General features: G+C 48.7%; 1 protein-coding gene across 1 annotated transcript in view; it reads right to left on the bottom strand.

Moving 5' to 3' along the window:
• Positions 1-24636, bottom strand: part of SMTNL1 (smoothelin like 1) — a 314755-nt gene that overhangs the window by 222533 nt on the left and 67586 nt on the right. The window contains exon 3 of the mRNA XM_069752985.1: positions 158-263. Within this exon, the coding sequence (XP_069609086.1) occupies positions 158-263 (106 nt within the window). The remainder of the gene's footprint in view (positions 1-157; positions 264-24636) is intronic.

Genomic DNA, 24636 nt, shown 5'->3' with positions numbered 1-24636 from the left:
CCCCAAAACATGTATACCTGTGAATATATAATATGTTAATATGACATGGCTTTGTTGTAGTTTTCTCAATTTTATTTTAGTTAAAGCTTGATTAATTATGTAAACATAGCCTTTTGCTTACAAGAAAAATACAGCGGATTTACAAATGAATTCTTACCTCCCGTCCTCGTGTCTTCGCCCGACACCATTCTAACAGCATGTTCTTCACAGCACCAGCACCACAGCTTGTCGACCTCTTAACAAGAACTCCTGAAGTGGCCACGCTACAAGACAATTTTTAATACACAAGTTCATATATGATTATTCACCGAAAGTGAATATACAAGTCCCACACAAAATCAGATCACCGAGCAAAGCACTATGCCGATAAGAATAAAGTAAAACTTAACTTTTAATAATATTGTGAGATAGCGCTCCCTGAGTGCATTGGGGAACACTCGCTTGGCAACAGGATTAAAGTACTCAGGCACGGTTTCTCACATAAACAGTCTATTTGGTTTATTAACTCTGCATAAACCACATTACATAAAGTCCATTTCATTACATCCACGAACATATCATGACCACCAGTCTGTCATTGTAGCAGATGAACCTCTCTGCCATATATTACAACCCCCCTTGTCTGGAGTTACCTTCCAACAGCTCCGCTCCGCACGCTGACTTCTTATCAGTTCTGGCGTCACCAACACAGAAGCCGTCCCAGGCTCTGTAGGTACATGGCCTCTCCATGCGCTCTTCAGGACATACGTCGCCAGCTGGGACCGTCCAACACACAGGCCACTCAGTGCCAAAGCCCCACCACATGCTATTCAGGGAGATATCACTGCCAACTTCCAGGACCTTGCACATGGATCAAACAGATCCATACACTCTCAACCCATGTGACCACACCATAGTCACATTATGTACCTGTAGCCCCTCCCCTGGATGGAAGGTGTGTGGGGTTAGCCAGATCCGCCCAGCTCTCCGACTAACCCTGCAAGCCTCCCTTTTAAGTGAACAAACAGAAATACTTCTGGGACTACAGGTCCCAGAAGAAAATTACTTCAGGCTTACAGCGCAGACTCCCTCTGCGACACATACCGGCCATTTACAATCCTGCCGGTCACCGTTTCACCATCACCATTACAGATACGCCTTCATGTGTATCCTGAGGAGCACATACAGCGCCCCCTGGATGTAACATGGGTCACTGCATCACAATATATATAACAAAACATAACATTCAAACAAACATACAACCAGCCAAAGTCTACTGTTCGGCATTTATAAGAAAGTACAGGATAACCCTAATGTCCATCTGTTAATCCCCTACCTTACTGCGTAGGTTGGCACCCTAGGACCTGTGCTGTGGCGCTCCCGCTCAAAGCAGACTCTCCCTAACATACCCTAGTAGGCCCTAAAGTGAAGGAGAGGAAAGGAGTCAGACAGCAGACACAATGATTCAGATACATACAAAGTGAAATGTCATAGGAGTGTATTAAAAAATAAATGTTGATTATGGGGAAGACAAGGAAGGCAAAGACTGCAAAAAAAAAAAACAGGAAATCAAGGTTCAGACAAGTAAGCACATATATATATATTGCACATATCCCCAATTGTAATAGGGAGCTTATGATAAGAGGATATAGACAAATGACGAGAATAAACATAATAATAATCTGTATATAGCGCTAACATATTCCGCAGCGCTTTACCGTTTGCACACATTATCATCGCTGTCCCCGATGGGGCTCACGATGAAAATTCCCTATCAGTATGTCTTTGGAATGTGGGAGGAAACCGGAGAACGATGCAAAAATGGGGAAAACATGCAAACTCCTTGCAGATGTTGTCCTTGATGGGATTTGAACCCAAGACTCTAGTGTTGCAAGGCTGCAGTGTTATCCACTGAGCCACCGTTAATTAATTATTAATTGCACCTATTCCCAAGTATATTGCACTGCACAAATATCATTGAAAAAGTTATTGATAGGTGCAAACAACTTACACTGACCAAATAAATGATAAATAAATCTGATAGTTGTTAATATAGTCAAAAAGGTGAAAAGACAGATCCAGTGTGATTAAGGAGCCTGCTTATGTCCAAAAAAAAGAGGGGGTACCTAGCAGAACCTCTTATAATACTGTAATTGCCCTACCTTCCTGCTGAGGTTGACTTCCTAGGACCTGCGCAAATGATGCCTCCACTCAACATCGACTCCCCCTAGTCCGCCCTATTATGGCCCTACAATAAAAGAGGATAGGGAGTCCCAAAAAGTTCAAGGAGCTGTTAGTGGGCCCCTTAAATGTGATCAAATCCCACATGCAGCAAAGTGTAATAATGTATTAGCTATCGCAGACCAGTAGGGCAAACAAACTCTCAGTATTATTAGGGAGCAACTCCCCAATAAATAGTAATACTATGACACATCACACAAGCCATTTGCGAATGTCCTAGGGTGCCAACCTCCGCAGTAAGTTAGGGGATTAACAGTTGGACATTAGGGTTACTCTGTACTTCCTTATAAAGGCCAGACTTTGTTTGTTTGAATGTTATATTTTATTATATACTACTAGACAGAGGCCCGATGCTATCGCATTGAGAGGGCGGTAATGTCACGATGAGGGCAGGCTTTGCAGCGCTGAGAATCTGTCCCCCATATGCTCACCCACCTATCCACTCTCTCTTCCCCATGTGCTGACTTCTCCCGTCTGTGCTCTCTTCTTATATGCATTGTTTTTGTCCCAGCGATGCTGTTGCTCTTCAAGAGTCTCATTTGCCCTTTGTTGTCTTTGACGTTGTGCCTTTGCTGGTTTCCTTTCATTTTCTTAGGAGTACTTTTAGAAGGAGCCATGATGGTGTTAATATTTGCTTTTTAAAGGGGTTTTCCCACGAACGAAAGTTCATTTTAAAAATTGTCTGTGTTTGACCATGTACAGAACATACCACAGCTCCTGGGCTGGGGAGGAAGCAAAGGACAATACTGATATTACAGAAGGAGATCGCAGAGGATACATTTTGTGAGGTAAAATATTGTTTAAAAACAGTCAGTGAAATATTTTACCTGACAAAATAAATCCTCTGTGATCCCCTGATGCAATGTCAGTATTGTCTTTTGCTTCCTCCCCTGGCCAGGAGATGTGATATGCTCCGTACACAGTCAGACACAGACAATTTTTAAAATGAACTTTCATTCGTGGGAAAACCCCTTTAATGTGACAGGCTTCCTCTGCCTGTAGACGCATTGTGCATCTGCCGCCAGGATCAGCCAAATGATTCACTGTGCGGAATTCGAGCAGGCGCAATAAATCAGACCGCCTCCATCTTTGTGCAGACAGATAGTGGTGGTCACATTAAAACTGCACATGCACTCCTCCTGTACAAAGATGGTGGCGGTCAGTGAGTCATTCGGCTGATCCCGGCGGCGGCGTGTCCACGACAGTGTTCCGCTGATGGTACCGCACAAGAGGCTGCGTATGGCGTATACAGTGTGTGTGTTGCGTATGGCATATACAGTGTGTGTGTGGTGCATCGGTGTTCCGCTGGTTGTACCGCACAAGACACTGGTACCACCAGCAGTTTCCATATTGAGACACAGATCACATGGGTGTCCTAATATGGAGGTCGGTGAACTTCCGCCGCTTGGAATTATGGGATCCAGACACATCTGGACGGAAGACATTACAAGGTATGTATATATTAAGATCAAAAGTTAAGTTTTACTTTATTCTTATTGGCACAGTGTTTTGTTCGGTAATCTCATAAATTCATATATAATCTTAAAGAGGACCTGTTACCAAATGTTGCATGCTGAACTGGACACGGGCTATAATGATGGCTGCAGAGGAAAATTAAACATTTTGTTTTTTTCTTTTTTTTTCTAATTTTACAGCTACATTGTGGAGATATTAGAGTTAAAATATCTGCCACCTAATAACTATTTAATGTAATATATAAACCAATCCGAATAAACGGGAGCAAATGCCAATATAACATTTTCAAAGCTTTATTATAGACTCTATTTAATAACAAGGTACAAAATAAATAAGAAATGAATATACAACTGCACAATACAGCTGCCTCCCTAGGTAGCACACCCCTTACATATCCTCAATCTTGTCATACGTTAACGCCCATTTGGCTGAACACCACATATATGCTAGGAACTCCTAGCTGTGCGCAACCTTAATAAGCTGGTATACCATTCCAGTATAGATTTTTCTAATATTAAAGATGGTCTATCTTAAATAAAAAAGGTATTTTTATTGGTGTTTTTCAGGAGTTAAACTACAGTTTTACAAAAGGCTATATAAAAAACTATCTATGTGGTGCTGACAAAAATGCATAAATGGTTACTGGAAATTATTCCCAAGATTAAGGTGCATAGTATAGAAGCGAGATCTGTCACATATATATATATAATCTTGGGAATAATTTGTAAAACTGTAGTTTAACTCCTGAAAAACCATCTTTGATATTAGAAAAATCTATACTGTGTATTGAGGTGGGAAGCGCCACTTATTAAGCCTAGTTCTATGTATGGGTGAACTATTTAATGTAATAATCTAATATAATTGCTTTTCTTACATAAATTACTTAAAAAGTCCCTATTATTCCCTTTTTACTCTATCTAACTGCTATACTTACAGCTCTGGTAAAAATTAAGAAACCTCTGCAATGAGTCACCCGCCAGGGCAGGGCCGTGGGGTACCCAGTACCGGGTCCAGTGTTCACAGGGGATGTCACGGTGGCGACCTGGTGCATGACCCTGGGCGCCCATGTAAAAAGGAGATTGAATAAAGTTTATGTTCGTGACCCCACCTGTGGTATTCGGTCAGTGGGGACCGACGCTGCTTTAAAGGGAACCTGTCACCCCGTTTTTTCAGATTGAGATATAAATACTGTTAAATAGGGCCTGCGCTGTGCGTTACTATAGTGTATGTAGTGTACCCTGATTCCCCACCTACGCTGCGCAATACATTACCAAAATCGCCGTTTTCGCCTGTCAATCAGGCTGGTCAGGTCGGGTGGGCGTGTTCACAGCGCTGTTTCTTCCTCAGCTTTACGTTGGTGGCGTAGTGGTGTCCGCATGTTGAGGTGACTAATCCACTGTGGGCACGTGAACAAGGAGCGCGCGATCTGCGCTATCACCCCCTGTCATCGGTGGGGGCGGCCATCTTCCTGGGGCCGTGCGTGCGCAGATATAGTGCTCTGCTGCACGGGGCTTCAGGAAAATGGCCGCGGGATGATGTTATGGTAGCTAGATGGTATAACTTCCCACAGGTGAAGTATATCCCAAGGGCTCCCAGTGTGTAGATGGAAGATGATGAATGGTGCAGTAAAGAATGAGGACACAGGTTTTTAGTCTCTTTATTTGGATTACTGAAGACTTCAGGCAGCCACAGTCCAGGGTACCAGATCACAGGATAGGCAGAGTCCAGCCGGCTTGGAGGCAAGTTGGGAATCCCCTTTTCCAGGTGGAGTTAAAAGCCTTCCTCTAGCGCGGTGGTGTTTTAGTCCCTTACTGCCTATGGCTTTTGATAAGGTCCTCACAGTTCTTCTCCCTGTCCCCCCTATAGGATAGGACACAAACCCTTATGACAGGTGACTCGAGCCTTTTTACAGGGTCTCTATCACGACCCGGGCTCTATGTGTCACTGTGCCTCCTGTGTATTGAGGCGGACAGGTAACTTAGAGCCCCTTACAACTTCAGTGTTCCGGCTACTGGTTATCTGCGCTGCAGAGGGGGATCGCTCATTTGCAACTGTCCTCCCCTGATGTCAGTCTCCTGTGCTTCTCTCTCCTACACGCTCGCTGCAATCTGTTCTGCTTTCGGTATTATCTCTGTCTAGGAGCTGCAGCACTTTCTCGTGGCTGCACGGCCCCTCTGCTTCCTTCCCCTCTGTCTCTCTGACAGGAACTCCCTCACTTTCTCGCCAAACCACAATATACTGTATATAGGGGAGTCACCTAGGAATAGGATCAAAAGATCCCCCTTGTGGCCTGGAGTGTGAACATATTGCATGTTTGTGTTTACCTGGTGAGAGTTATCCTTCCTTGCCTCCAAGCGTACCATCACTCTCCCCATGAGGAAAGCAGTGTCACTGTGACGACCAGGACCCTGGGGAGTCACAGCAAAATGTTCAGTGTCTGATTTTTTTCTTTATAGGTATATTTTTGTGTAAAATGTAAATTGTTCTTTTATTCTATAAACTTCTGACAACATGTCTCCGAATTTCCAAGCAATACATTTTGTTTTTTTTTTCTGGAAAGGAGAAATGGTCAAATTTTTTTTTTAAAAACCCAGTGCTTTCAGACCTCAAATAATGCAAGGAAAACAAGTTCATAATCATTTAGAAACAACAATGCTAATGTTTTAACTCAAAAGAGTTCAGAAATCATTATTTTGTGGAATAACCATGATGTTTAATCACAGTTTCATGCGTCTTGGCATGGTTTCCACCAGTCTTTCCCACTGCTTCTGGCGCAAAAATCTAAGCAGTTTTTTTTTGTTTGATGGCTTGTGACTATTCATCATCCTTTTCATTATATTCCAGAGGTTTTCAATGGGGTTCAAGTCTGAAGATTGGGCTGGCCATGACAGGGTTTTGATGTGGTTGTCTCGTAATTTTTGCCAGAGCTGTATTTATTTATTTACTTTTGGTTTGATAATGTTTTGTTTGAAAATCCCCAGTGCATGCTGGGCTATTCAAATGAGTCATCATAGGGGCAGAGGATGCAGTCATTGCCGCAGCTGTTGTACCCACCCTGAAATGAAGTGTCATCAGTGACGTCTGTTTCGGGTGGTAGGCTAATCCATGCAATTTCAATGTATGCGCAGAATGTGAACTCCCTGGGCGATATTCCTTTTCAATGCTTGGTAACAGTGTGCTCCTTTACCAGTGAAGAGACATGCTGAAGACCCTGCCTGTCAGAGCAGGGATCCGGTGTGGTGCTAACACAACGATGGTCAATGGAGCAGATCTGTATTCTTCCAACCAAGGCTGTGGTCCCCTACGTTGTTTCCTGTAGAATGATAGATCTATGTCCCTGGTAGTGTTGAGCGATACCTTCCGATATCGGAAAGTATCGGTATCGGATTGGATCGGCCGATATTCAAAAAATATCGGATATCGCCGATACCGATACCCGATCCCAATGCAAGTCAATGGGACCAAAATATCGGAATTAAAATAAACCCTTTCTTTCCTTGTAGGTTCATTCTACATGAAGGAAAACAACTAAGAATAATGCAGGATGTATTTGGGGAGGTGGCGGAGACATTAAAGGCATAGAGGTTTAGCCCAATCAAATAGAATAGCAGGAATTTTAATTTTTTTTAAAGACGTTCGGAGTTACAAAGATATTGACTATGTTAAGATTTTTTTTATTTTGTCAGATATTGATGTTTCACTATTCCACGCCCTTCCCCTTCTTTTTTTTTTACTTTTCCCACACTTTCATCTTCATCATCATCAGCATCTTTGACACCAACTTCTTCTTCACCTTATTCATCTTCTTCTTCATCTTCTACATTTTTTTAAATTACATTCTTCATATTCATTTTCTTCAACTATTATTATTCTTCCTATTCTACTTCTTCATCATATTCTCATTTGTGACAGGCATTCCCGTAGTTGTTATCTATAAAAGTTTGAAGATTACACCTTCCGTTCTGCCTGTCACAAAAGTTACATTTGTCCGCGTTCAGTTTGGCCTGCAGCATCAGGCTTTATCCAGGGGCACCACGAGGAGGAACGGACTCACCCCTATACACTGCTTAGTCTTCTTCTGCATATAATTTAGATAATATCTTTTGCTCTGATATAAGTGTTATGCTTAATGTTCTTCTGCTCTTTGTTCTGCAGCCTCTTGTTCTTCTGCTTCTCGGTCTTCCATGTCGTCGTCTCCAGGGTCGTCGTCTCCAGGGTCGTCGTCTCCGCCGTCGTCGTCTCCGCCGTCGTCGTAGTCGTCATCGGGGTGGTCTTCAGGGTTGTCGTCTCCTGGGTCGTCGTCATCTCAGTGGTTGTCGTCTCTGGTGTCGTCGTCATCTTAGGGGTGGTCTTCCGGGTCGTCTTTAGGGTCTTGAACTTGGAAATGTAGCAGAAGGTACAAGAAGGCTGAGAAAATGCCGAGAACCAGCTGATTATTATTATTATTATTATTTATTGTTATAGCGCCATTTATTCCATGGCGCTTTACATGTGAGGTGATGGAACTGGAACTCGGATGGCTACCCGAAGGTCCAAGAGCCAATGGAACTACCAAGGACCAGCTGACGGTACTGGAACCCGGTTACTAAGCAGGAGGTACCCGTGCTAAAAAGCACTACCAAGGACCGCCTGACGTTGGCGGAACTCAGATACCCAGAAGGAGGCACCTAAGCCAAAGGCTCTGCCCGGAATCAGCTGACGTTACTGGAACCAGGATGGGGAGCAGAAGGTACAAGAGCAAAAGACACTGCCGAGAACCAGCTGACGGTACTGGAACCCGGATGGGTAGCCGAAGGTCCAAGAGCCAATGGAACTACAGAGGACCAGCTGACGTTACTGGAACCCGGTTACTAAGCAGGAGGTACCCGTGCCTGAAAGCACTACCAAGGACCACCTGACGTTGGTGGAACTCGGATACCCAGAAGGAGGCACCTAAGCCAAAGGCTCTGCCCGGAACCAGCTGACGGTACTGGAACCAGGATGGGGAGCAGAAGGTACAAGAGCAAAAGACACTGCCGAGAACCAGCTGACGGTACTGGAACCTGGATGCGTTGGCCAACTGTGCAAGAGCCAATGGCACGACCGAGGACCAGCTGACGGTGCTGGAACACGGCTACAAAACTGTAGGTACCCCCGCTTAAAAGCACTACCAAGGACCGCCTGGCGTTGGCGGAACTCGGATACCCAGAAGGAGGCACCTAAGCCAAAGGCTCTGCCCGGAACCAGCTGACGGTGCTGGAACCAGGATGTGGACCAGAAGGTCCACAGGAGAGGAGAGAACAGCTAGGCCGCGAGGCTGCCGCAGTTACCGAACACCAACAGTCCTACAGGGGGAGCTTGGCCTACTGGCACTACAGAACCAGCCTTGATTGCCAATTCCCGCAGCACACATAGGAAGCTCCTAAACTGGAGGCACCATGGAGTTGGCTAACCCGACCGCAACACGACGGGACAACGTATTGGCGTCTAAGTGACCTTGACACTACCCGGAACCGGCTGACGGTGCTGGACCCAGGCTGGGCACGAGGGAGTACCCGTGACAAAGACACTGCCGAGAACCAGCTGACGGTACTGGAACCCGGATGCGTTGCCCAAGTGTGCAAGAGCCAATGGCACCGAGGACCAGCTGATGGTGCTGGAACCCGGTTACAAAGCTGTAGGTACCCACGCTTAAAAGCACTACCAAGGACCGCCTGGCGTTGGCGGAACTCGGATACCCAGAAGGAGGCACCTAAGCCAAAGGCTCTGCCCGGAACCAGCTGACGGTGCTGGAACCAGGATGTGGACCAGAAGGTCCACATGAGAGGAGAGAACAGCTAGGCCGCGAGGCTGCCGCAGTTACCGAACACCAACAGTCCTACAGGGGGAGCTTGGCCTACTGGCACTACAGAACCAGCCTTGATTGCCAATTCCCGCAGCCCACATAGGAAGCTCATAAACTGGAGGCACCATGGAGTTGGCTAACCCGACCGTAACACGATGGGACAACGTATTGGCGTCTAAGTGACCTTGACACTACCCGGAACCAGCTGACGGTGCTGGACCCAGGCTGGGCACGAGGGAGTACCCGTGACAAAGACACTGCCGAGAACCAGCTGACGGTACTGGAACCCGGATGCGTTGCCCAAGTGTGCAAGAGCCAATGGCACCGAGGACCAGCTGATGGTGCTGGAACCCGGTTACAAAGCTGTAAGTACCCGCGCTTAAAAGCACTACCAATGACCGCCTGGCGTTTTTCTCTGTGCAGCCAGCACTTCCGGGCCCCAACTGGCGTAGTTAGAGCCCAGGGTCTGCAGGAGGAGCAGAGTGTAGGCCGAAGCCTAGTTGAACCAATTTCAAAGGTAACCTTTAAACCACCCTCAGGTGTTACAATGTAGAAGAGCCACACCTTGTGCAGCAGTAATGCTCCACAAGTGAAAGGTTACTCTTTAAATTTTGCTCATTGCACACGCTGAATGAAAGACGTACACAATTTTGTCCATTATACAGTAAAACTGTATTGGAGGCGTGACTTGTCTTTTTAAGGAGACGCAGCACAGGTGTCCAAAATAACGCCTTGGTGCTGGGCGCATCCTCCTGAGCATCGTTATTTGCTGTACAGGAGTCTGCGCTCTTGTGTTATCCCTTGGCCATGCCCTGTTAGCGCTGCCCGTCTTATGACCTCATTTCATGTTGGCCGGTGCGGTTAACGATGGCCATGAATCCCAGACCCACAGTGTCTTTTCATAAAGTCACAGTGCAGGGCTGGGATTCGTGGCCTTGTGCAGTAAATATGTTCGCCGCTCACACATGTCCTTACACCTGCTTCAGACTCGACGGCCTCAGCTGATCCCATATCGCATGCCGCGGCCATGAGGCCGCACAGTCTGAAGAAGGCGGAAGGAGATGAGTGAAGACAGGCGAACATATGCACTGCACATGCCCATCAATCACACCCTCGCTGTCAAAATAAATAAGACACCGAGGGGCGTTGTGTCGATCAGGGCGGACGCACAGGCGCAGCCAGCCAACCAATGATGTCAGAAGACGGGCAGCGCTACCAAGGGGTTGCTGCGTATCATTAGAAAGGAAAGTCACACCTCAGGGACAGTGTAATGGTCTCTAATGAGACACATTTTGTACGTGTTGAGTTCCACGTGGGCAAGGAGAAAAAGTTAGCCACCTTGTACAAATGCAGCATTACTGCTGTACAAGGTGGCTGTTATACATAGAAACACCTGGGGGGGGGCAGGGTCCCTTTAATTTCAGTTCAGGTGCCTGCGTGGCGTTTGCAGGACACGTTGCTGGCTACACAGCAGGGGAACAGCTGGCGGTGCTGAACCCCACTGACACATTGGCGGGTGTTTTTCTCTGTGCAGCTTGCACTTCCGGGCTAAAACTGGCGGTGTTAGAGCCCAGGGTCAGCAGGAGGAGGAGAGGAGCAGAGTGTAGGCCGAAGCCTGCACTGGTGGCAGCTTTAGGTCTGTTGTGCCAGCGTGGCTTGTGCTGGACACGTTGCCGGCTACACAGCAGGGGAACAGCTGGCGTTGCTGAACCCCACTGACACAATGGCAGGTGTTTTTCTCTGTGTAGCCAGCACTTCCGGGCCCCAACTGGCGTAGTTAGAGCCCAGGGTCTGCAGGAGGAGCAGAGTGTAGGCCGAAGCGTAGTTGAACCAATTTCAAAGGTAACCTTTAACCCACCCTCAGGTGTTACAAAGTACAAGAGCCACACCTTGTGCAGCATTAATGCTGCACAAGTAAACGGTTGCTCTATGAATTTTGCTCCTTGCACACGCTGAATGAAACACGTACACAATTTAGCCCATTATACAGTCAAACTGTAGTAGAGGCATGACTTGTCTTTTTAAGGAGGCGCATCACAGGTGTCAAAATTTACACCTAGGTGCTGGGCGCAGCCTCCTGAGCGTTGTTATTTGCTGTACAGGAGTCTGCGCTCTTGTGTTATCCCTTGGCAATGCCCTGTTAGCGCTGCCCGTCTTCTGACCTAATTTCATGTAGGCCGGTGCGGTTAGCGATGGCCATGAATCCCAGACCCACAGTGTGTTTTCAAAAATTCACACTGCGGGGCTTGGATTCATGGCCTTGTGCAGTAAATATGTTCGCCGCTCACACATGTCCTTACACCTGCTTCAGACTGGGCGGCCTCCGCTGATCCCTTATCGCATGCCGCGGCCATGAGGCCGCACAGTCTGAAGAAGGCGGAGGGAGATGAATGAAGACAGGCGAACATATGCACTGCACATGCCCATCAATCACACCCTCGCTGTCAAAATAAATAAGACACCGAGGGGCGTTGTGTCGAGCAGGGCGGACGCACAGGCGCAGCCAGCCAACCAATGATGTCAGAAGACGGGCAGCGCTACCAAGGGGGGTGCTGCATATCATTAGAAAGGAAAGTCACACCTCAGGGACAGTGTAATGGTCTGTACTGAGACACATTTTGTACGTGTTGAGTTCCACGTGGGTAAGGAGAAAAAGTTAGCCACCTTGTACAAATGCAGCATTACTGCTGTACAAGGTGGCTGTTATACATAGAAGCACCTGGGGGGGGGCAGGGTCCCTTTAATTTCAGTTCAGGTGCCTGCGTGGCGTTTGCAGGACACGTTGCCGGCTACACAGCAGGGGAACAGCTGGCGTTGCTGAACCCCACTGACACATTGGCTGGTGTTTTTCTCTGTGCAGCTTGCACTTCCGGGCAAAAACTGGTGGTGTTGGAGCCCAGGGTCAGCAGGAGGAGGAGAGGAGCAGAGTGTAGGCCGAAGCCTGCACTGGTGGCAGCTTTAGGTCTGTTGTGCCAGCGTGGCTTGTGCTGGACACGTTGCCAGCTACACAGCAGGGGAACAGCTGGCGTTGCTGAACCCCACTGACACATTGGCTGGTGTTTTTTCTCTGTGCAGCTAGCACTTCCGGGCAAAAACTGGCGGTGTTAGAGCCCAGGGTCAGCAGTAGGAGCAGAGTGTAGGCCGGAGCCTGCACTGGAGCAAGTTGAAAGGGAACCTTTAACCCCCCCCCCCAGGCATTTGTTGCTGAAAGAGCCATCTTGTACAGCAGTAATACTGCAAAAGGAAAAAGGTGGCTCTTTATATTATGCTCCTTGCAAACGCTGAACTACACACTCATATAATGTGTCCCCTCACACCGTTAAACCGTCCCGGAGGTGGGACTTTCCTTTGTAATGTGACACAGCACAGCCGTCATTCCAACCCCCTTGGTGCCTTGTGCCGCCTCCTCAGCGTTGTTTGATTCTGTCACGGAGCCTGCGCTGTAATGTTATCCCTTGGCCATGCACACTTAGCGGTGCCCGTCTTCTGACATCATTTAGGTGTCAGGCTGGCAGTGCCTGTGCGTCCAAGCTGCCCGAGATCCAACCTCGCAGTGTCATCTAATGTAATCCCACTGCGGACCTGGGATCCATGGGCATGCTCAGTGCATATCATCGCCCTTCACTCCCCTCCTTCCTGCTTCTTCAGACTGTGCGGCGTCACGGCCGTGGCATGCTATTAGGGATCAGCTGATGCCGCCTAGTCTGAAGAAGCGTGAAGAAGGGGAGTGAGAGGCGAGTATATGCACTGCGCATGGCCATGGATCCCAGGCCCACTGTGGGATCACATTAGACGACACTACGAGGTGGGATTTCGGGCAGCGTGGACGCACAGGCACAGCCAGGCCGACAACAAATGATGTCAGAGGACGGACAGGGCAAACTGTGCATGGCCAAGGGATAACATAACAGCACAGGGTCCGTGACAGAATCAAACAACGCTAAGGAGGCGGCACACGGAGCCAAGGGGGTAGGAATGACGGCTGTGCTGCGTCACATTACAAAGGAAAGTCCCACCTCCGGGACGGTTTGACGGTGTGAGGGGACACATTACATGAGTGTGTAGTTCAGCGTTTCCAAGGAGCATAATTTAAAGAGCCACCTTTTCCTTGTGCAGTATTAGTGCTGCACAAGGTGGCTCTTTCAGTAACAAATGCCTAGGGGGGGGACAGGTTCCCTTACATTTTAGTTGTTCCAGCGTGGCGGTCGCATGACACGTTGCCGGATACACAGCAGGGGAGCAGCAGGCGTGACTGAACCCCACTAACACATTGGCTCTGTGCAAACAGCACTTCCGGGCATCAACCAGCAGTGTTGGAGCCCAGGGACAGCAGGAGGAGCAGAGTGTAGGCCGAAGCCTGCACTGTAGGCATGTAAATGTCTGATAGTGTGCCAGCGTGGCGGTCGCATGACATGTTGCCGGATATACAGCTGGGGATCAGCTGAAGTTACTGAACCCCAATCACAGAGGAGCGACTATTGACTGTGCGGACAGCACTTCCAGGCACCAACTGGCGGTGTTAGAGCCCAGGGACAGCAGGAGGAGCAGATTGGAGGTATTGCCGCACACACAGCTGGGGATCAGCTGACGTTACTGAACCCCAATAACAGAGGAGCGACTATTGACTGTGCGGACAGCACTTCCAGGCACCAACTGGCGGTGTTAGAGCCCAGGGACAGCACAAGTAGCAGAGGAACAGAGTGTAGGCCGAAGCCTGATTGTAGCAAGTTGAAAGGGAACCTTTAACCCCCCCCCCAGGCGTTTGTAGCTGAAAGAGCCATCTTGTGCAGCACTAAGGATGCAAAAGGAAAAGGTGGCTCTTTTAATTATGCTCCTTGCAAACACAGAAGTAAACACTTATAAAATGTGTCCCCTGATACCGTAAAACCGTCCCGGAGGTGGGAATTTCCTTCGTAATGGGACGCAGCACAGCTGTCATTCCTATCCCCTTGGTGCCGTGCGCCGCCTCATCAGCGTTGTTTTAAGCTGTCACGGAGCCTGCGCTGTTCTGTTATCCCTTGGCCATGCACAATTAGCGGTGCCCGTCTTCTGACATCATTTAGGTGTCAGGCTGGCAGTGCCTGTGCGTCCACGCTGCCCGAGATCCCACCTCGCAGTGTCATCTAATGTAATCCCACTGCGGGCCTGGGATCCATGGGCATGCGCAGTGCATATCCTCGCCTCTCACTCCCCTCCTTCCCTCTTCTTCAGACTGTGTGGCGTCACGGCCGTGGCATGCTATTAGGGATCAGCTGACGGCGCATAGTCTGAAGAAGGCGGAGGGAGATGAGCGAGAGCCTGAGGGGAAGATATGCACTGCGCATGCCCATGGATCCCAGGCCCGCAGTGTGATTAAATCAGAAGACACTGCGAGGCGGGATCTCGGGCAGTGCGGACGCACAGGCGCAGGCAGCCTGACACCAAATTATGTCCGAAGACAGGCAGCGCAAATTGGGCATGGCCAAGGGATAACAGAACAGCGCAGGCTCCGTGACAGCTTAAAACAACGCTGAGGAGGCAGCGCACGGCACCAAGGGGGTAGGAATGACGGCTGTGCTGCGTCACATAACGAATGAAAGTCCCACCTCTGGGACGGTATATTCGGTATCAGTGAACACATATTATTAGTGTTAAGTTCTGCGTGTGCAAGGAGCTAAACTAAAAGAGCTACCTTTTCCTTGTGCAGCATTACTCCTGCACAAGGTGGCTCTTTCAGTAACAAAAGCCGGGGGGGGGGACAGGTTCCCTTACATTTAGGTTGTTGTGCCAGCGTGGTGGTCGCAGGACACATTGCCGGCTACACAGCTGGGGATCAGCTGACGTTACTGAAACCCAATAACACTGGGTCGTATGTTTTGACTGTGCAGCCTGCACTTCTGAGCCGCAACTGGAGGTGTTGGAGCCCAGGAATTACAGTTCAGGTGGTAGAAAGATGAACACATCAGGAGACCTGGATGACACCCAATTACTTAATCAGGCAGAGGAGTGGCAAATTCCTGCGAGATCCAGGCCTGGTTCATTTTCAGAAAAGTAAGCCGGTCAACGTTATCGGAGGATAGTCGCATGCGACGGTCTGTTAGTACACCACCTGCGGCACTAAAGACACGTTCCGATAAGACACTAGCCGCAGGGCAAGCCAGCACCTCCAATGCATACTGGCTTAGCTCTGGCCATGTATCCAGCTTAGAGACCCAAAACTTGAAAGGGGAAGAGCCGTCTGGGAGTACAGTAAGAGGGCAAGACATGTAGTCTGTCACCATCTGACGGAACCGTTGCCTCCTGCTGACTGGAGCCGCCGGTGATGGTGTAGACATTTGGGGCGGGCACACAAAAGTTTGCCACAGTTGGGCCATACTGGTCTTGCCATGGGCAGAGGCCCTGCTTCTGCTCCCTCTTTGTGCAGAGCCTCCTCCACTGTCTCGATGCACTGAGCTGCTTTGTAAAGCACTAGCAGCACTCCTCTCAGTTGGACTGGAGAAGATGATGGAATTCACCAGTGTGTCGTGGTACTACCGCATTTTACGCTCCCGGGTCAACGCTGGGATGAGGTTTTGGACGTTGTCCCGGTAGCGAGGATCGAGGAGGGTGTACACCCAATAATCAGGCATGTTGAGAATGTGGTCGATGCGGCGGTCGTCTCTCAGGCACTGCAACATGAAATCAACCATGTGCTGCAGACTGCCAACTGGCCCAGAAACGCTGTCCCCTGCTTGAGACATGATCTCTGCCCGCTCTTCATCACCCCACCCTCGCTGTACACACTGACCACTGGACAATTGTGTAACTCCCTCCTCTGGACGGAGCTCTTCCTCCTCCATTGACTCCTCCTCATCCTCCTCACAAAGTGTCCCCTGCCGACCCCTTTGTGAGGAACCCCTTGGCGCTGACTGTCCAGAAGCTGATGGAAAAGGTGACTCCTCATCCTCCACCTCTTCCGCAACATCATCCCTTATCGCTTGCAGTGTTTGTTGAAGCAGGCAGATAAGAGGGACAGTCATGCTGACTAGTGCATCATCTGCACTTGCCATCTGCGTGGAATAATCGAAAGGACGCAAAACCTGGCAGACGTCCTTCATAGTGGCCCACTCTGTGGTTGTGAAGTCTGATCGGCGCTGACTGCGCCTTCTTTGCGCCTGATGCAGCTGGTACTCCATTACTGCTTGCTGCTGCTCACACAACCGCTCCAACATATGTAACGTGGAATTCCTCCTGGTAGGTAGGTCACATATGATGCGATGTTCCGGAAGGCGAAATCGGCGCTGCAGAGCAGCAATGCGGGATCTTGCCAAGCTGGAACGCTGCAAGTGAGCACACTCTAGGCGGGCCTTGTGCAGAAGTGCATCAAGATCCGGATAGTCCCTCAGAAAACTCTGCACAACCAAATTGAGCACATGTGCCAGACATGGGATGTGAGTGAGGTTGCCAAGGGCCAAAGCTGCCACCAGATTTCGGCCATTGTCACACACTACCATGCCTGGCTGGAGATTCGCTGGCACAAACCACACATCGCTCTCCTGCTTGATGGCATTCCAGAGCTCCTGCGCTGTGTGGCTTCGATTCCCCAAAGAAACTAATTTCAAGACGGCCTGTTGACGTTTGGCCACGGCTGTGCTCATGTCGGTCGTAACAGGTAAACGTTCACGGGTCCATGTGGAGGTGGACTGTGACGGCTCCTGCAGCGATGATTCTGAGGAACTTGTGTAAGAGGAGGAGTCAATGCGTACAGATTGGATTCCTGCAATCCATAGAGTGGGAAGGACACGTCCTGCGCCACTCGCACGATCTGTACCCGGCTCAACAACATTAACCCAATGGGCAGTGACGGAAAGGTATCGCCCCTGTCCATGTTGACTGGTCCACGCATCGGTGGTGAGGTGGACCTTGCTACTGACGGCGTTCAGTAGCGCGTGTTTTATGTGTCCCTCCACATGCTTGTGCAGGGCAGGGACGGCTTGCCTGCTGAAGTAAAAGCGGCTGGGCACCTTGTACTGTGGGACTGCCAATGCCATCAAGTCACGTAAGCTGTCAGTCTCCACCAGCCTGAATGAGAGCATTTCCAGTGACAGAAGTTTGGCAATGCCTGCATTCAGAGCCTGTGCTCGGGGTGGTTTGCCGAGAATGCCCGCCTTTTCTCCCATGCCTGTACTACCGATGGCTGTAGACTAGGCTGGGAGTGTGAGGATGACTGGGAACGTGGTGCTGTGGGTGGAATTACACTAGGTATCTGGACAACAGTGCCAGAGGTTCTTCCATGGCGATCCTGGGAGGAAGCCGAACAAACTGTGTGTGAGCTGGAGGAAGAGGCAACACAAGCTGAAGAGGTGGTAGCTGCCGCTGTTGGTTGGCCTAGGTCTTCAGTGTGTTTTTGTAACTCCACCGCGTGCCTGGTCCGCACATGTTTCCACATATTTGTGGTATTGAGGTTGCTGACACTTTTCCCTCTTTTGACTTTCTGATGACACAGCTTGCATTTGACAAAACAAATGTCATCTGCAACTGTGTCAAGAAAGGACCAGGCACTGCAAGTCTTGGGAGCGCCCTTTTTGGCTTTTGGAAGAGACAGGCTCCTAACGGGTGCCAAAGTGGAGGCTACAGGCTCCGCAGTCTTCCCCCTCCCTCTCCCTCTTTGGCCCGTTTGGGGAATCTCTTCCTCAGAGCTGCTCCCACCACCTTCCTGTTCCTCACGCCACGATGGGTCAAGGACCTCATCATCTCCACAACCCTCTGAGACCAACTGCTCCTCCTGGGTAGTCTCGGCAGCACAGTACGCACCAGAAATCGGCACCTGAGTTTCATCATCAGATGCGTACTGTGCTGTGGTCACCGGAGGCACTGGCCCACCCGCCTCTTCAGAGTCAGAGAGACAAAGCTGTTGGGCATCACTGCACACTGCCTCTTCTTCCATTTCTCCAATGCTGCTTGGCTGGCCCCCTGTTTCCAAGCCAAGAGATTCAGAGAACAGAAGTAGAGACGGCTCCTGTCCTGGGCTCTCTGACTGCCTGGCCAATTTGGCAGGTTGTAAAGAGACAGATGGCTGCTCTCCAGTGGTCTGTGCCTGAGAGGATGTGGCACTAATTGAAGTCTATGCCTATGCGTTAGCTGCCATCCATCGGCTTCAATTTGATCTTCACGCAGCAGCGGTGCACGGCGCTCTCCGACAAAGCTGCGCATGAAGGACTGTTCCCTGCTGAAACTGGGTGATGATGAGTCACCGGTGCCCGCAGCAGGCACAGAATCACCACGTCCTCTCCCTGCTCCTCTCCCTGCTCCGCGCCCACGCGCCTTACTCCCTGCCCTCTTCATCTTGGTTGACAGATAAAGATAAGCAGAAAAGTACTAAGGCCTTAGTGTGCTTATTCCTGAAATGCTCCTCCTAACAGGTGTAAGAAACACTAATTTTGTAAAGTGTGGACTAGACTTTATTATTGATAAAATGTGGCCTACACAAGTGTTAAATGGTGTTTGGTGAACTTTACTTTTTTTTTTTTGCAGATCGGGCTACAGAGCGAGTTTAACTCACACGGGGACCGTGCAGACAGCCGTAAATGGCGCTGCAAGGCCCAAAAACACTCCTCTAGGTTATCCTATGTAGTGTTTTTCCACAATTTAGCTGGAGACGGGTGGAAAGACACTAATAGGAAATTTTAGAAAAAATGTGCAGCAGGCTGCACTATTTGCAAAAAAGGACAAGTTATTTTACGGTATGAGGCAGTGACGCACCCTGAGCTGAATACAACCGGCTGTGGCTGCACACAGACTACAGGGCGAGCTGCGCTCACACGGAGACCGTGCAGACAGCCGTAAACAGCACTGCAAGGCCCAAAAACCCTCCTCTAGGTTATCCTATGTAGTGTTTTTCCACAATTTAGCTGGAAACGGGTGGAAAGACACTAATAGGAAATTTTAGAAAAAAATTTCAGCAGGCTGCACTATTTGCAAAAAAGGACAAGTTATTTAACGGTATGAGGCAGTGACAAACCCTGAGCTGAATCCAACCGGCTGTGGCTGCACACAGACTACAGGGCGAGCTGCGCTCACACGGAGACCGTGCAGACAGCCGTAAACAGCACTGCAAGGCCCCAAAACCCTCCTCTAGGTTATCCTATGTAGTGTTTTTCCACTATTTGGCTGAAGACGGGTGGAAAGACACTAATAGGAAATTTTAGAAAAAAATTTCAGCAGGCTGCACTATTTGCAAAAAAGGACAACTTATTTAACGGTATGAGGCAGTGACAAACCCTGAGCTGAATCCAACCGGCTGTGGCTGCACACAGACTACAGGGCGAGCTGCGCTCACACGGAGACCGTGCAGACAGCCGTAAACGGCGCTGCAAGGCCCAAAACCCCCCCTCTAGGTTATCCTATCTAGTGTTTTTCCACTATTTGGCTGGAGACGGGTGGAAAGACACTAATAGGAAATTTTAGAAAAAATGTGCAGCAGGCTGCACTATGAGCAAAAAAGGACAATGGATAGAACTGTGTGAGGCAGTGTGAACCCCCCCTGAGCTGAATACAACCTGGTATATGGCTGCACACAGACTACAGAGGGAGCTGCACACACACACACACAGAGACCTTGCAGAACGCTGTTAAAACAGCGCTGCAAGGCAAGAGCAAGGTGAACTGAACAGTGAACACAGCGTTTGCTAAATTAGCCTTGGAAAAGCAAAATAAAGCAATTAGCTATCTCAACTGGCCCTCAGTTAGAACACAGCGTCCTGTCCATAACTGAAATCACAGCAGAGTGAGCGCAAAATGGCGGCAGCGGTTTTTATTGTGCATCGTGACATCATTTCAGCAGCCAATCACAGCCTTGCCAGTAGTTACATGCCCACCATGCTAAACAGGATGTGCCCACACTTCCATTCATTCCTCATTGGCTGCTGCGTGCAGTTTTGAATTATGGGAACTTCCGATTCCGGTATCCGATATGCGGTAAATATCGGAATTCGGTATCGGAATTCCGATACCGCAAATATCGGCCGATACCTGATACTTGCGGTATCGGAATGCTCAACACTAGTCCCTAGTGATGGAACCATGATGTATTGTCATCAGTCCGGTAGGGTCTACTGGATGTTTGGATGTCTTGGCAGAATCTCCGGCTCTCTCTCAGTCTCTCTGTCTCTCTATAGAGGCATGTAACCTCTTTCTATACTTAATAAGTATCCTTCATTCAATATTAACATAAAGGGTAAGAATGGAGATCAGATCAAGTAACATTACTTGATTATTTAATCTATGTGCATAGTTTTTCCTCCTCTGTTTTTGAATTCACTAAACTATCCTACACAATGCATAATTAGCATATCAGTAAACATCACTAGTCATCAAGGACAAGAGCACAATATGTTATATGACATGACAGTATTACAGGCTTACACAAACAAAAGTCTGTTTTCTTGACCAACACAAATTCAAAAATCAAGATATAGATAACAGCCTACTCTTTCTCGCTTGCTAAAAATAGTCGTCTGTTTAATTAAGATACAATGCTGTGTCAAGTTCTTCCCACTTTGTGCTGACTCAAGATAAAAAATATTTCCCCTATCCGTATATTCCTAAATCAAGATTCGGCAAAAACCCTAGTCCATGCACTCATCATCTCCAGCTTCGACTACTGCAAACTCCTGCTCTGTGGCCTCCCTTCTAACTCTCTTGCACCCCTCCAATCTATCCAAAACTCTACTGTCCAACTAATCCACCTGTCCCCCGCTATTCCCTTGCCTCACCTCTCTGTCAATCCCTTCAATGGCTTCCCTGTTATGACCTGGTGGGTAGGAGCACCCGGAATGACCTGATAGTTAAACCACATACAGGACGAACTCTGGGATGTGGGAACTCTGCTGACCGCAATCCCTAATCCCATCACACACACTAGAAATAGCCATGGAGCGCTCCTGACCAGACCTAGGCGCCTCGTCACAGCCTAAGGGCTATCTAGCCCTAGAGAAGGAAAATAAAGCCTACCTTGCCTCAGAGAAATTCCCCAAAGGTAAAGGAAGCCCCCCACATATATTGACTGTGAGTAAAGATGAAAGTCACAAACACAGAAATGAAACAGGTTCAGCAAAGGGAGGCCAGACTAACTAAATAGACAGAGGATAGGAAAGGAAACTTTGCGATCAGCACAAAAACCTACAAAGACCACGCAGAGTGTGCAAAAAAAGACGTGAGTCGGTGCGGAGGGGCCACTCTGCATCCCAGAGCTTCCAGCTAGCAAGACAAAATCATGAAAACCAGCTGGACAAGAAAACAGAGAACAAAATAAGACTATAAGGAACTTAGCTTCTGCAGGAGAAGGCAGGTCACCAGAGAGATCCAGGAGCGAACTGAACGAATGCAAAAACATTGACAGCTGGCCTAGAGTAACGATCTGAGAGGAGTTAAATAGAACAGCCAACCAAAGGATAAACCACGTCACCTGTGTAAGAAACCTCAGAAGCCGCAGCTTCACTCATAGCCACCAGAGGGAGCCCATAGACGGAACTCGCCGAAGTACCATTCATGACCACAGGAGGGAGCTTGACAACAGAATTCACAACAGTACCCCCCCCCCCTTGAGGAGGGGTCACCGAACCCTCACCAGAGCCCCCAGGCTGACCAGGATGAACCAAATGAAAGGCACGAACAAGATCGGCAGCATGAACATCAGAGGCAAAAACCCAGGAATTATCTTCCTGACCATAACCCTTCCACTTGACCAGGTATTGGAGTTTCCGTCTCGAAACACGAGAATCCAAAATCTTCTCCACTACATACTCCAACTCCCCCTCGACCAACACCGGGGCAGGAGGATCAACGGAGGGAACCATAGGCGCCACGTATCTCCGCAACAACGACCTATGGAACACATTATGGATGGCAAAAGAAGCTGGAAGGTCCAAACGAAATGACACAGGATTAAGAACTTCAAAAATCTTATATGGCCCAATGAACCGAGGCTTAAACTTAGGAGAGGAAACCTTCATAGGAACGTGACGAGATGACAACCAAACCAAATCCCCAACACGAAGTCGGGGACCAACACAACGCCGGCGGTTAGCAAAACGTTGAGCCTTCTCCTGGGACAATGTCAAATTATCCACCACAGGAGTCCAAATCTGCTGCAACCTGTCCACCAGCGCATCCACACCAGGACAGTCCGAAGGCTCAACCTGCCCTAAAGAGAAACGAGGATGGAAACCAGAATTACAGAAAAACGGCGAAACTAAAGTAGCCGAGCTGGCCCGATTATTAAGGGCGAACTCAGCCAAAGGCAAGAAGGACACCCAATCATCCTTATCAGCAGAGACAAAGCATCTCAGATATGTCTCCAAAGTCTGATTAGTTCGTTCGGTTTGGCCATTAGTCTGAGGATGGAAAGCCGAAGAAAAAGACAAATCAATGCCCATATAAGCGCAAAAGGACCGCCAAAACCTCGAAACAAACTGGGAACCCCTGTCCGAGACAATGTTCTCTGGAATGCCATGCAAACGAACCACATGCTGGAAAAACAATGGCACCAAATCAGAGGAGGAAGGCAATTTAGGTAAGGGTACCAAATGGACCATCTTAGAGAAGCGATCACAAACCACCCAAATGACCGACATCCTTTGAGAAACAGGGAGATCAGAAATAAAATCCATGGAAATATGCGTCCAGGGCCTCTTCGGGATCGGCAAGGGCAAAAGCAACCCACTGGCACGAGAACAGCAAGGCCACCAAAAGGATCTAGTCACCAAATCTCTGGTACCAAAGATTCCAGGATGACCAGCCAACACTGAACAATGAATCTCAGAGATAACTCTACTAGTCCATCTATCAGGGACAAACAGTTTCTCCGTAGGACAACGGTCCGGTCTATCAGCCTGAAACTTTTGCAGCACACACCGCGAATCAGGGGAAATGGCAGACAAAATTACCCCTTCTTTAAGAATACCCGTCGGCTCCGGAACACCCGGAGAGTCAGGCACAAAACTCCTTGACAGGGCGTCAGCCTTCACATTCTTAGATCCCGGAAGGTATGAAACCACAAAATCAAAACGGGAGAAAAAGAGCGACCATCGAGCCTGTCTAGGATTCAACCATTTGGCAGAGTCGAGATAAGTTAAATTCTTGTGATCCGTCAAGACCACCACGCGATGTTTAGCTCCTTCAAGCCAATGTCGCCACTCCTCGAATGCCCACTTCATGGCCAACAACTCCCGATTGCCCACATCATAATTGCACTCAGCAGGCGAGAATTTTCTAGAAAAGAAGGCACAGGGTTTCATCACTGAGCCATCAGAACTTCTTTGCGACAACACAGCCCCTGCTCCAATTTCAGAAGCATCAACCTCAACCTGAAAAGGGAGCGAAACATCTGGCTGGCACAACACAGGGGCAGAAGCAAAACGTCGCTTCAACTCCTGAAAAGCCTCTACAGCCGCAGAGGACCAATTGACCACATCAGCACCTTTCTTGGTCAAATCAGTCAACGGTTTAGCAATACTGGAAAAATTAGCGATGAAGCAACGATAAAAATTAGCAAAACCCAGAAACTTCTGCAAGCTCTTCACAGATGTCGGCTGAGTCCAATCGTAAATGGCCTGAACTTTAAAAGGGTCCATCTCGATCGATAGTAGAAGGGGAAAAAATGAAACCCAAAAATGAAACCTTCTGAACTCCAAAGAGACACTTAGACCCCTTCACAAACAAGGAATTCGCACGAAGGACCTGGAACACCATTCTGACCTGCTTCACATGAGACTCCCAATCATCCGAAAAGACCAAAATGTCATCCAAATATACAATCATGAATCCATCCAGGTACTCTCGGAAGATGTCATGCATAAAGGACTGAAACACAGATGGAGCATTAGAAAGCCCGAATGGCATCACCAGGTACTCAAAATGGCCCTCGGGCGTATTAAATGCTGTTTTCCATTCATCGCCCTGTTTAATTCGCACAAGATTATACGCACCACGCAGATCTATCTTGGTGAACCAACTAGCCCCCTTAATCCGAGCAAATAAATCAGACAGCAGCGGCAAAGGATACTGAAATTTGACTGTGATTTTATTTAGAAGGCGATAATCAATACAAGGTCTCAAAGAACCATCCTTCTTGGCCACAAAAAAGAACCCTGCTCCCA

The sequence above is a fragment of the Ranitomeya imitator genome, chromosome 2 (assembly GCF_032444005.1).
Source record: "Ranitomeya imitator isolate aRanImi1 chromosome 2, aRanImi1.pri, whole genome shotgun sequence".
Lineage (NCBI taxonomy): Eukaryota > Metazoa > Chordata > Amphibia > Anura > Dendrobatidae > Ranitomeya > Ranitomeya imitator.
The sequence above is the reverse complement of the archived record's forward strand: the minus strand, read 5'-3'. Positions and strand labels throughout refer to the sequence as shown.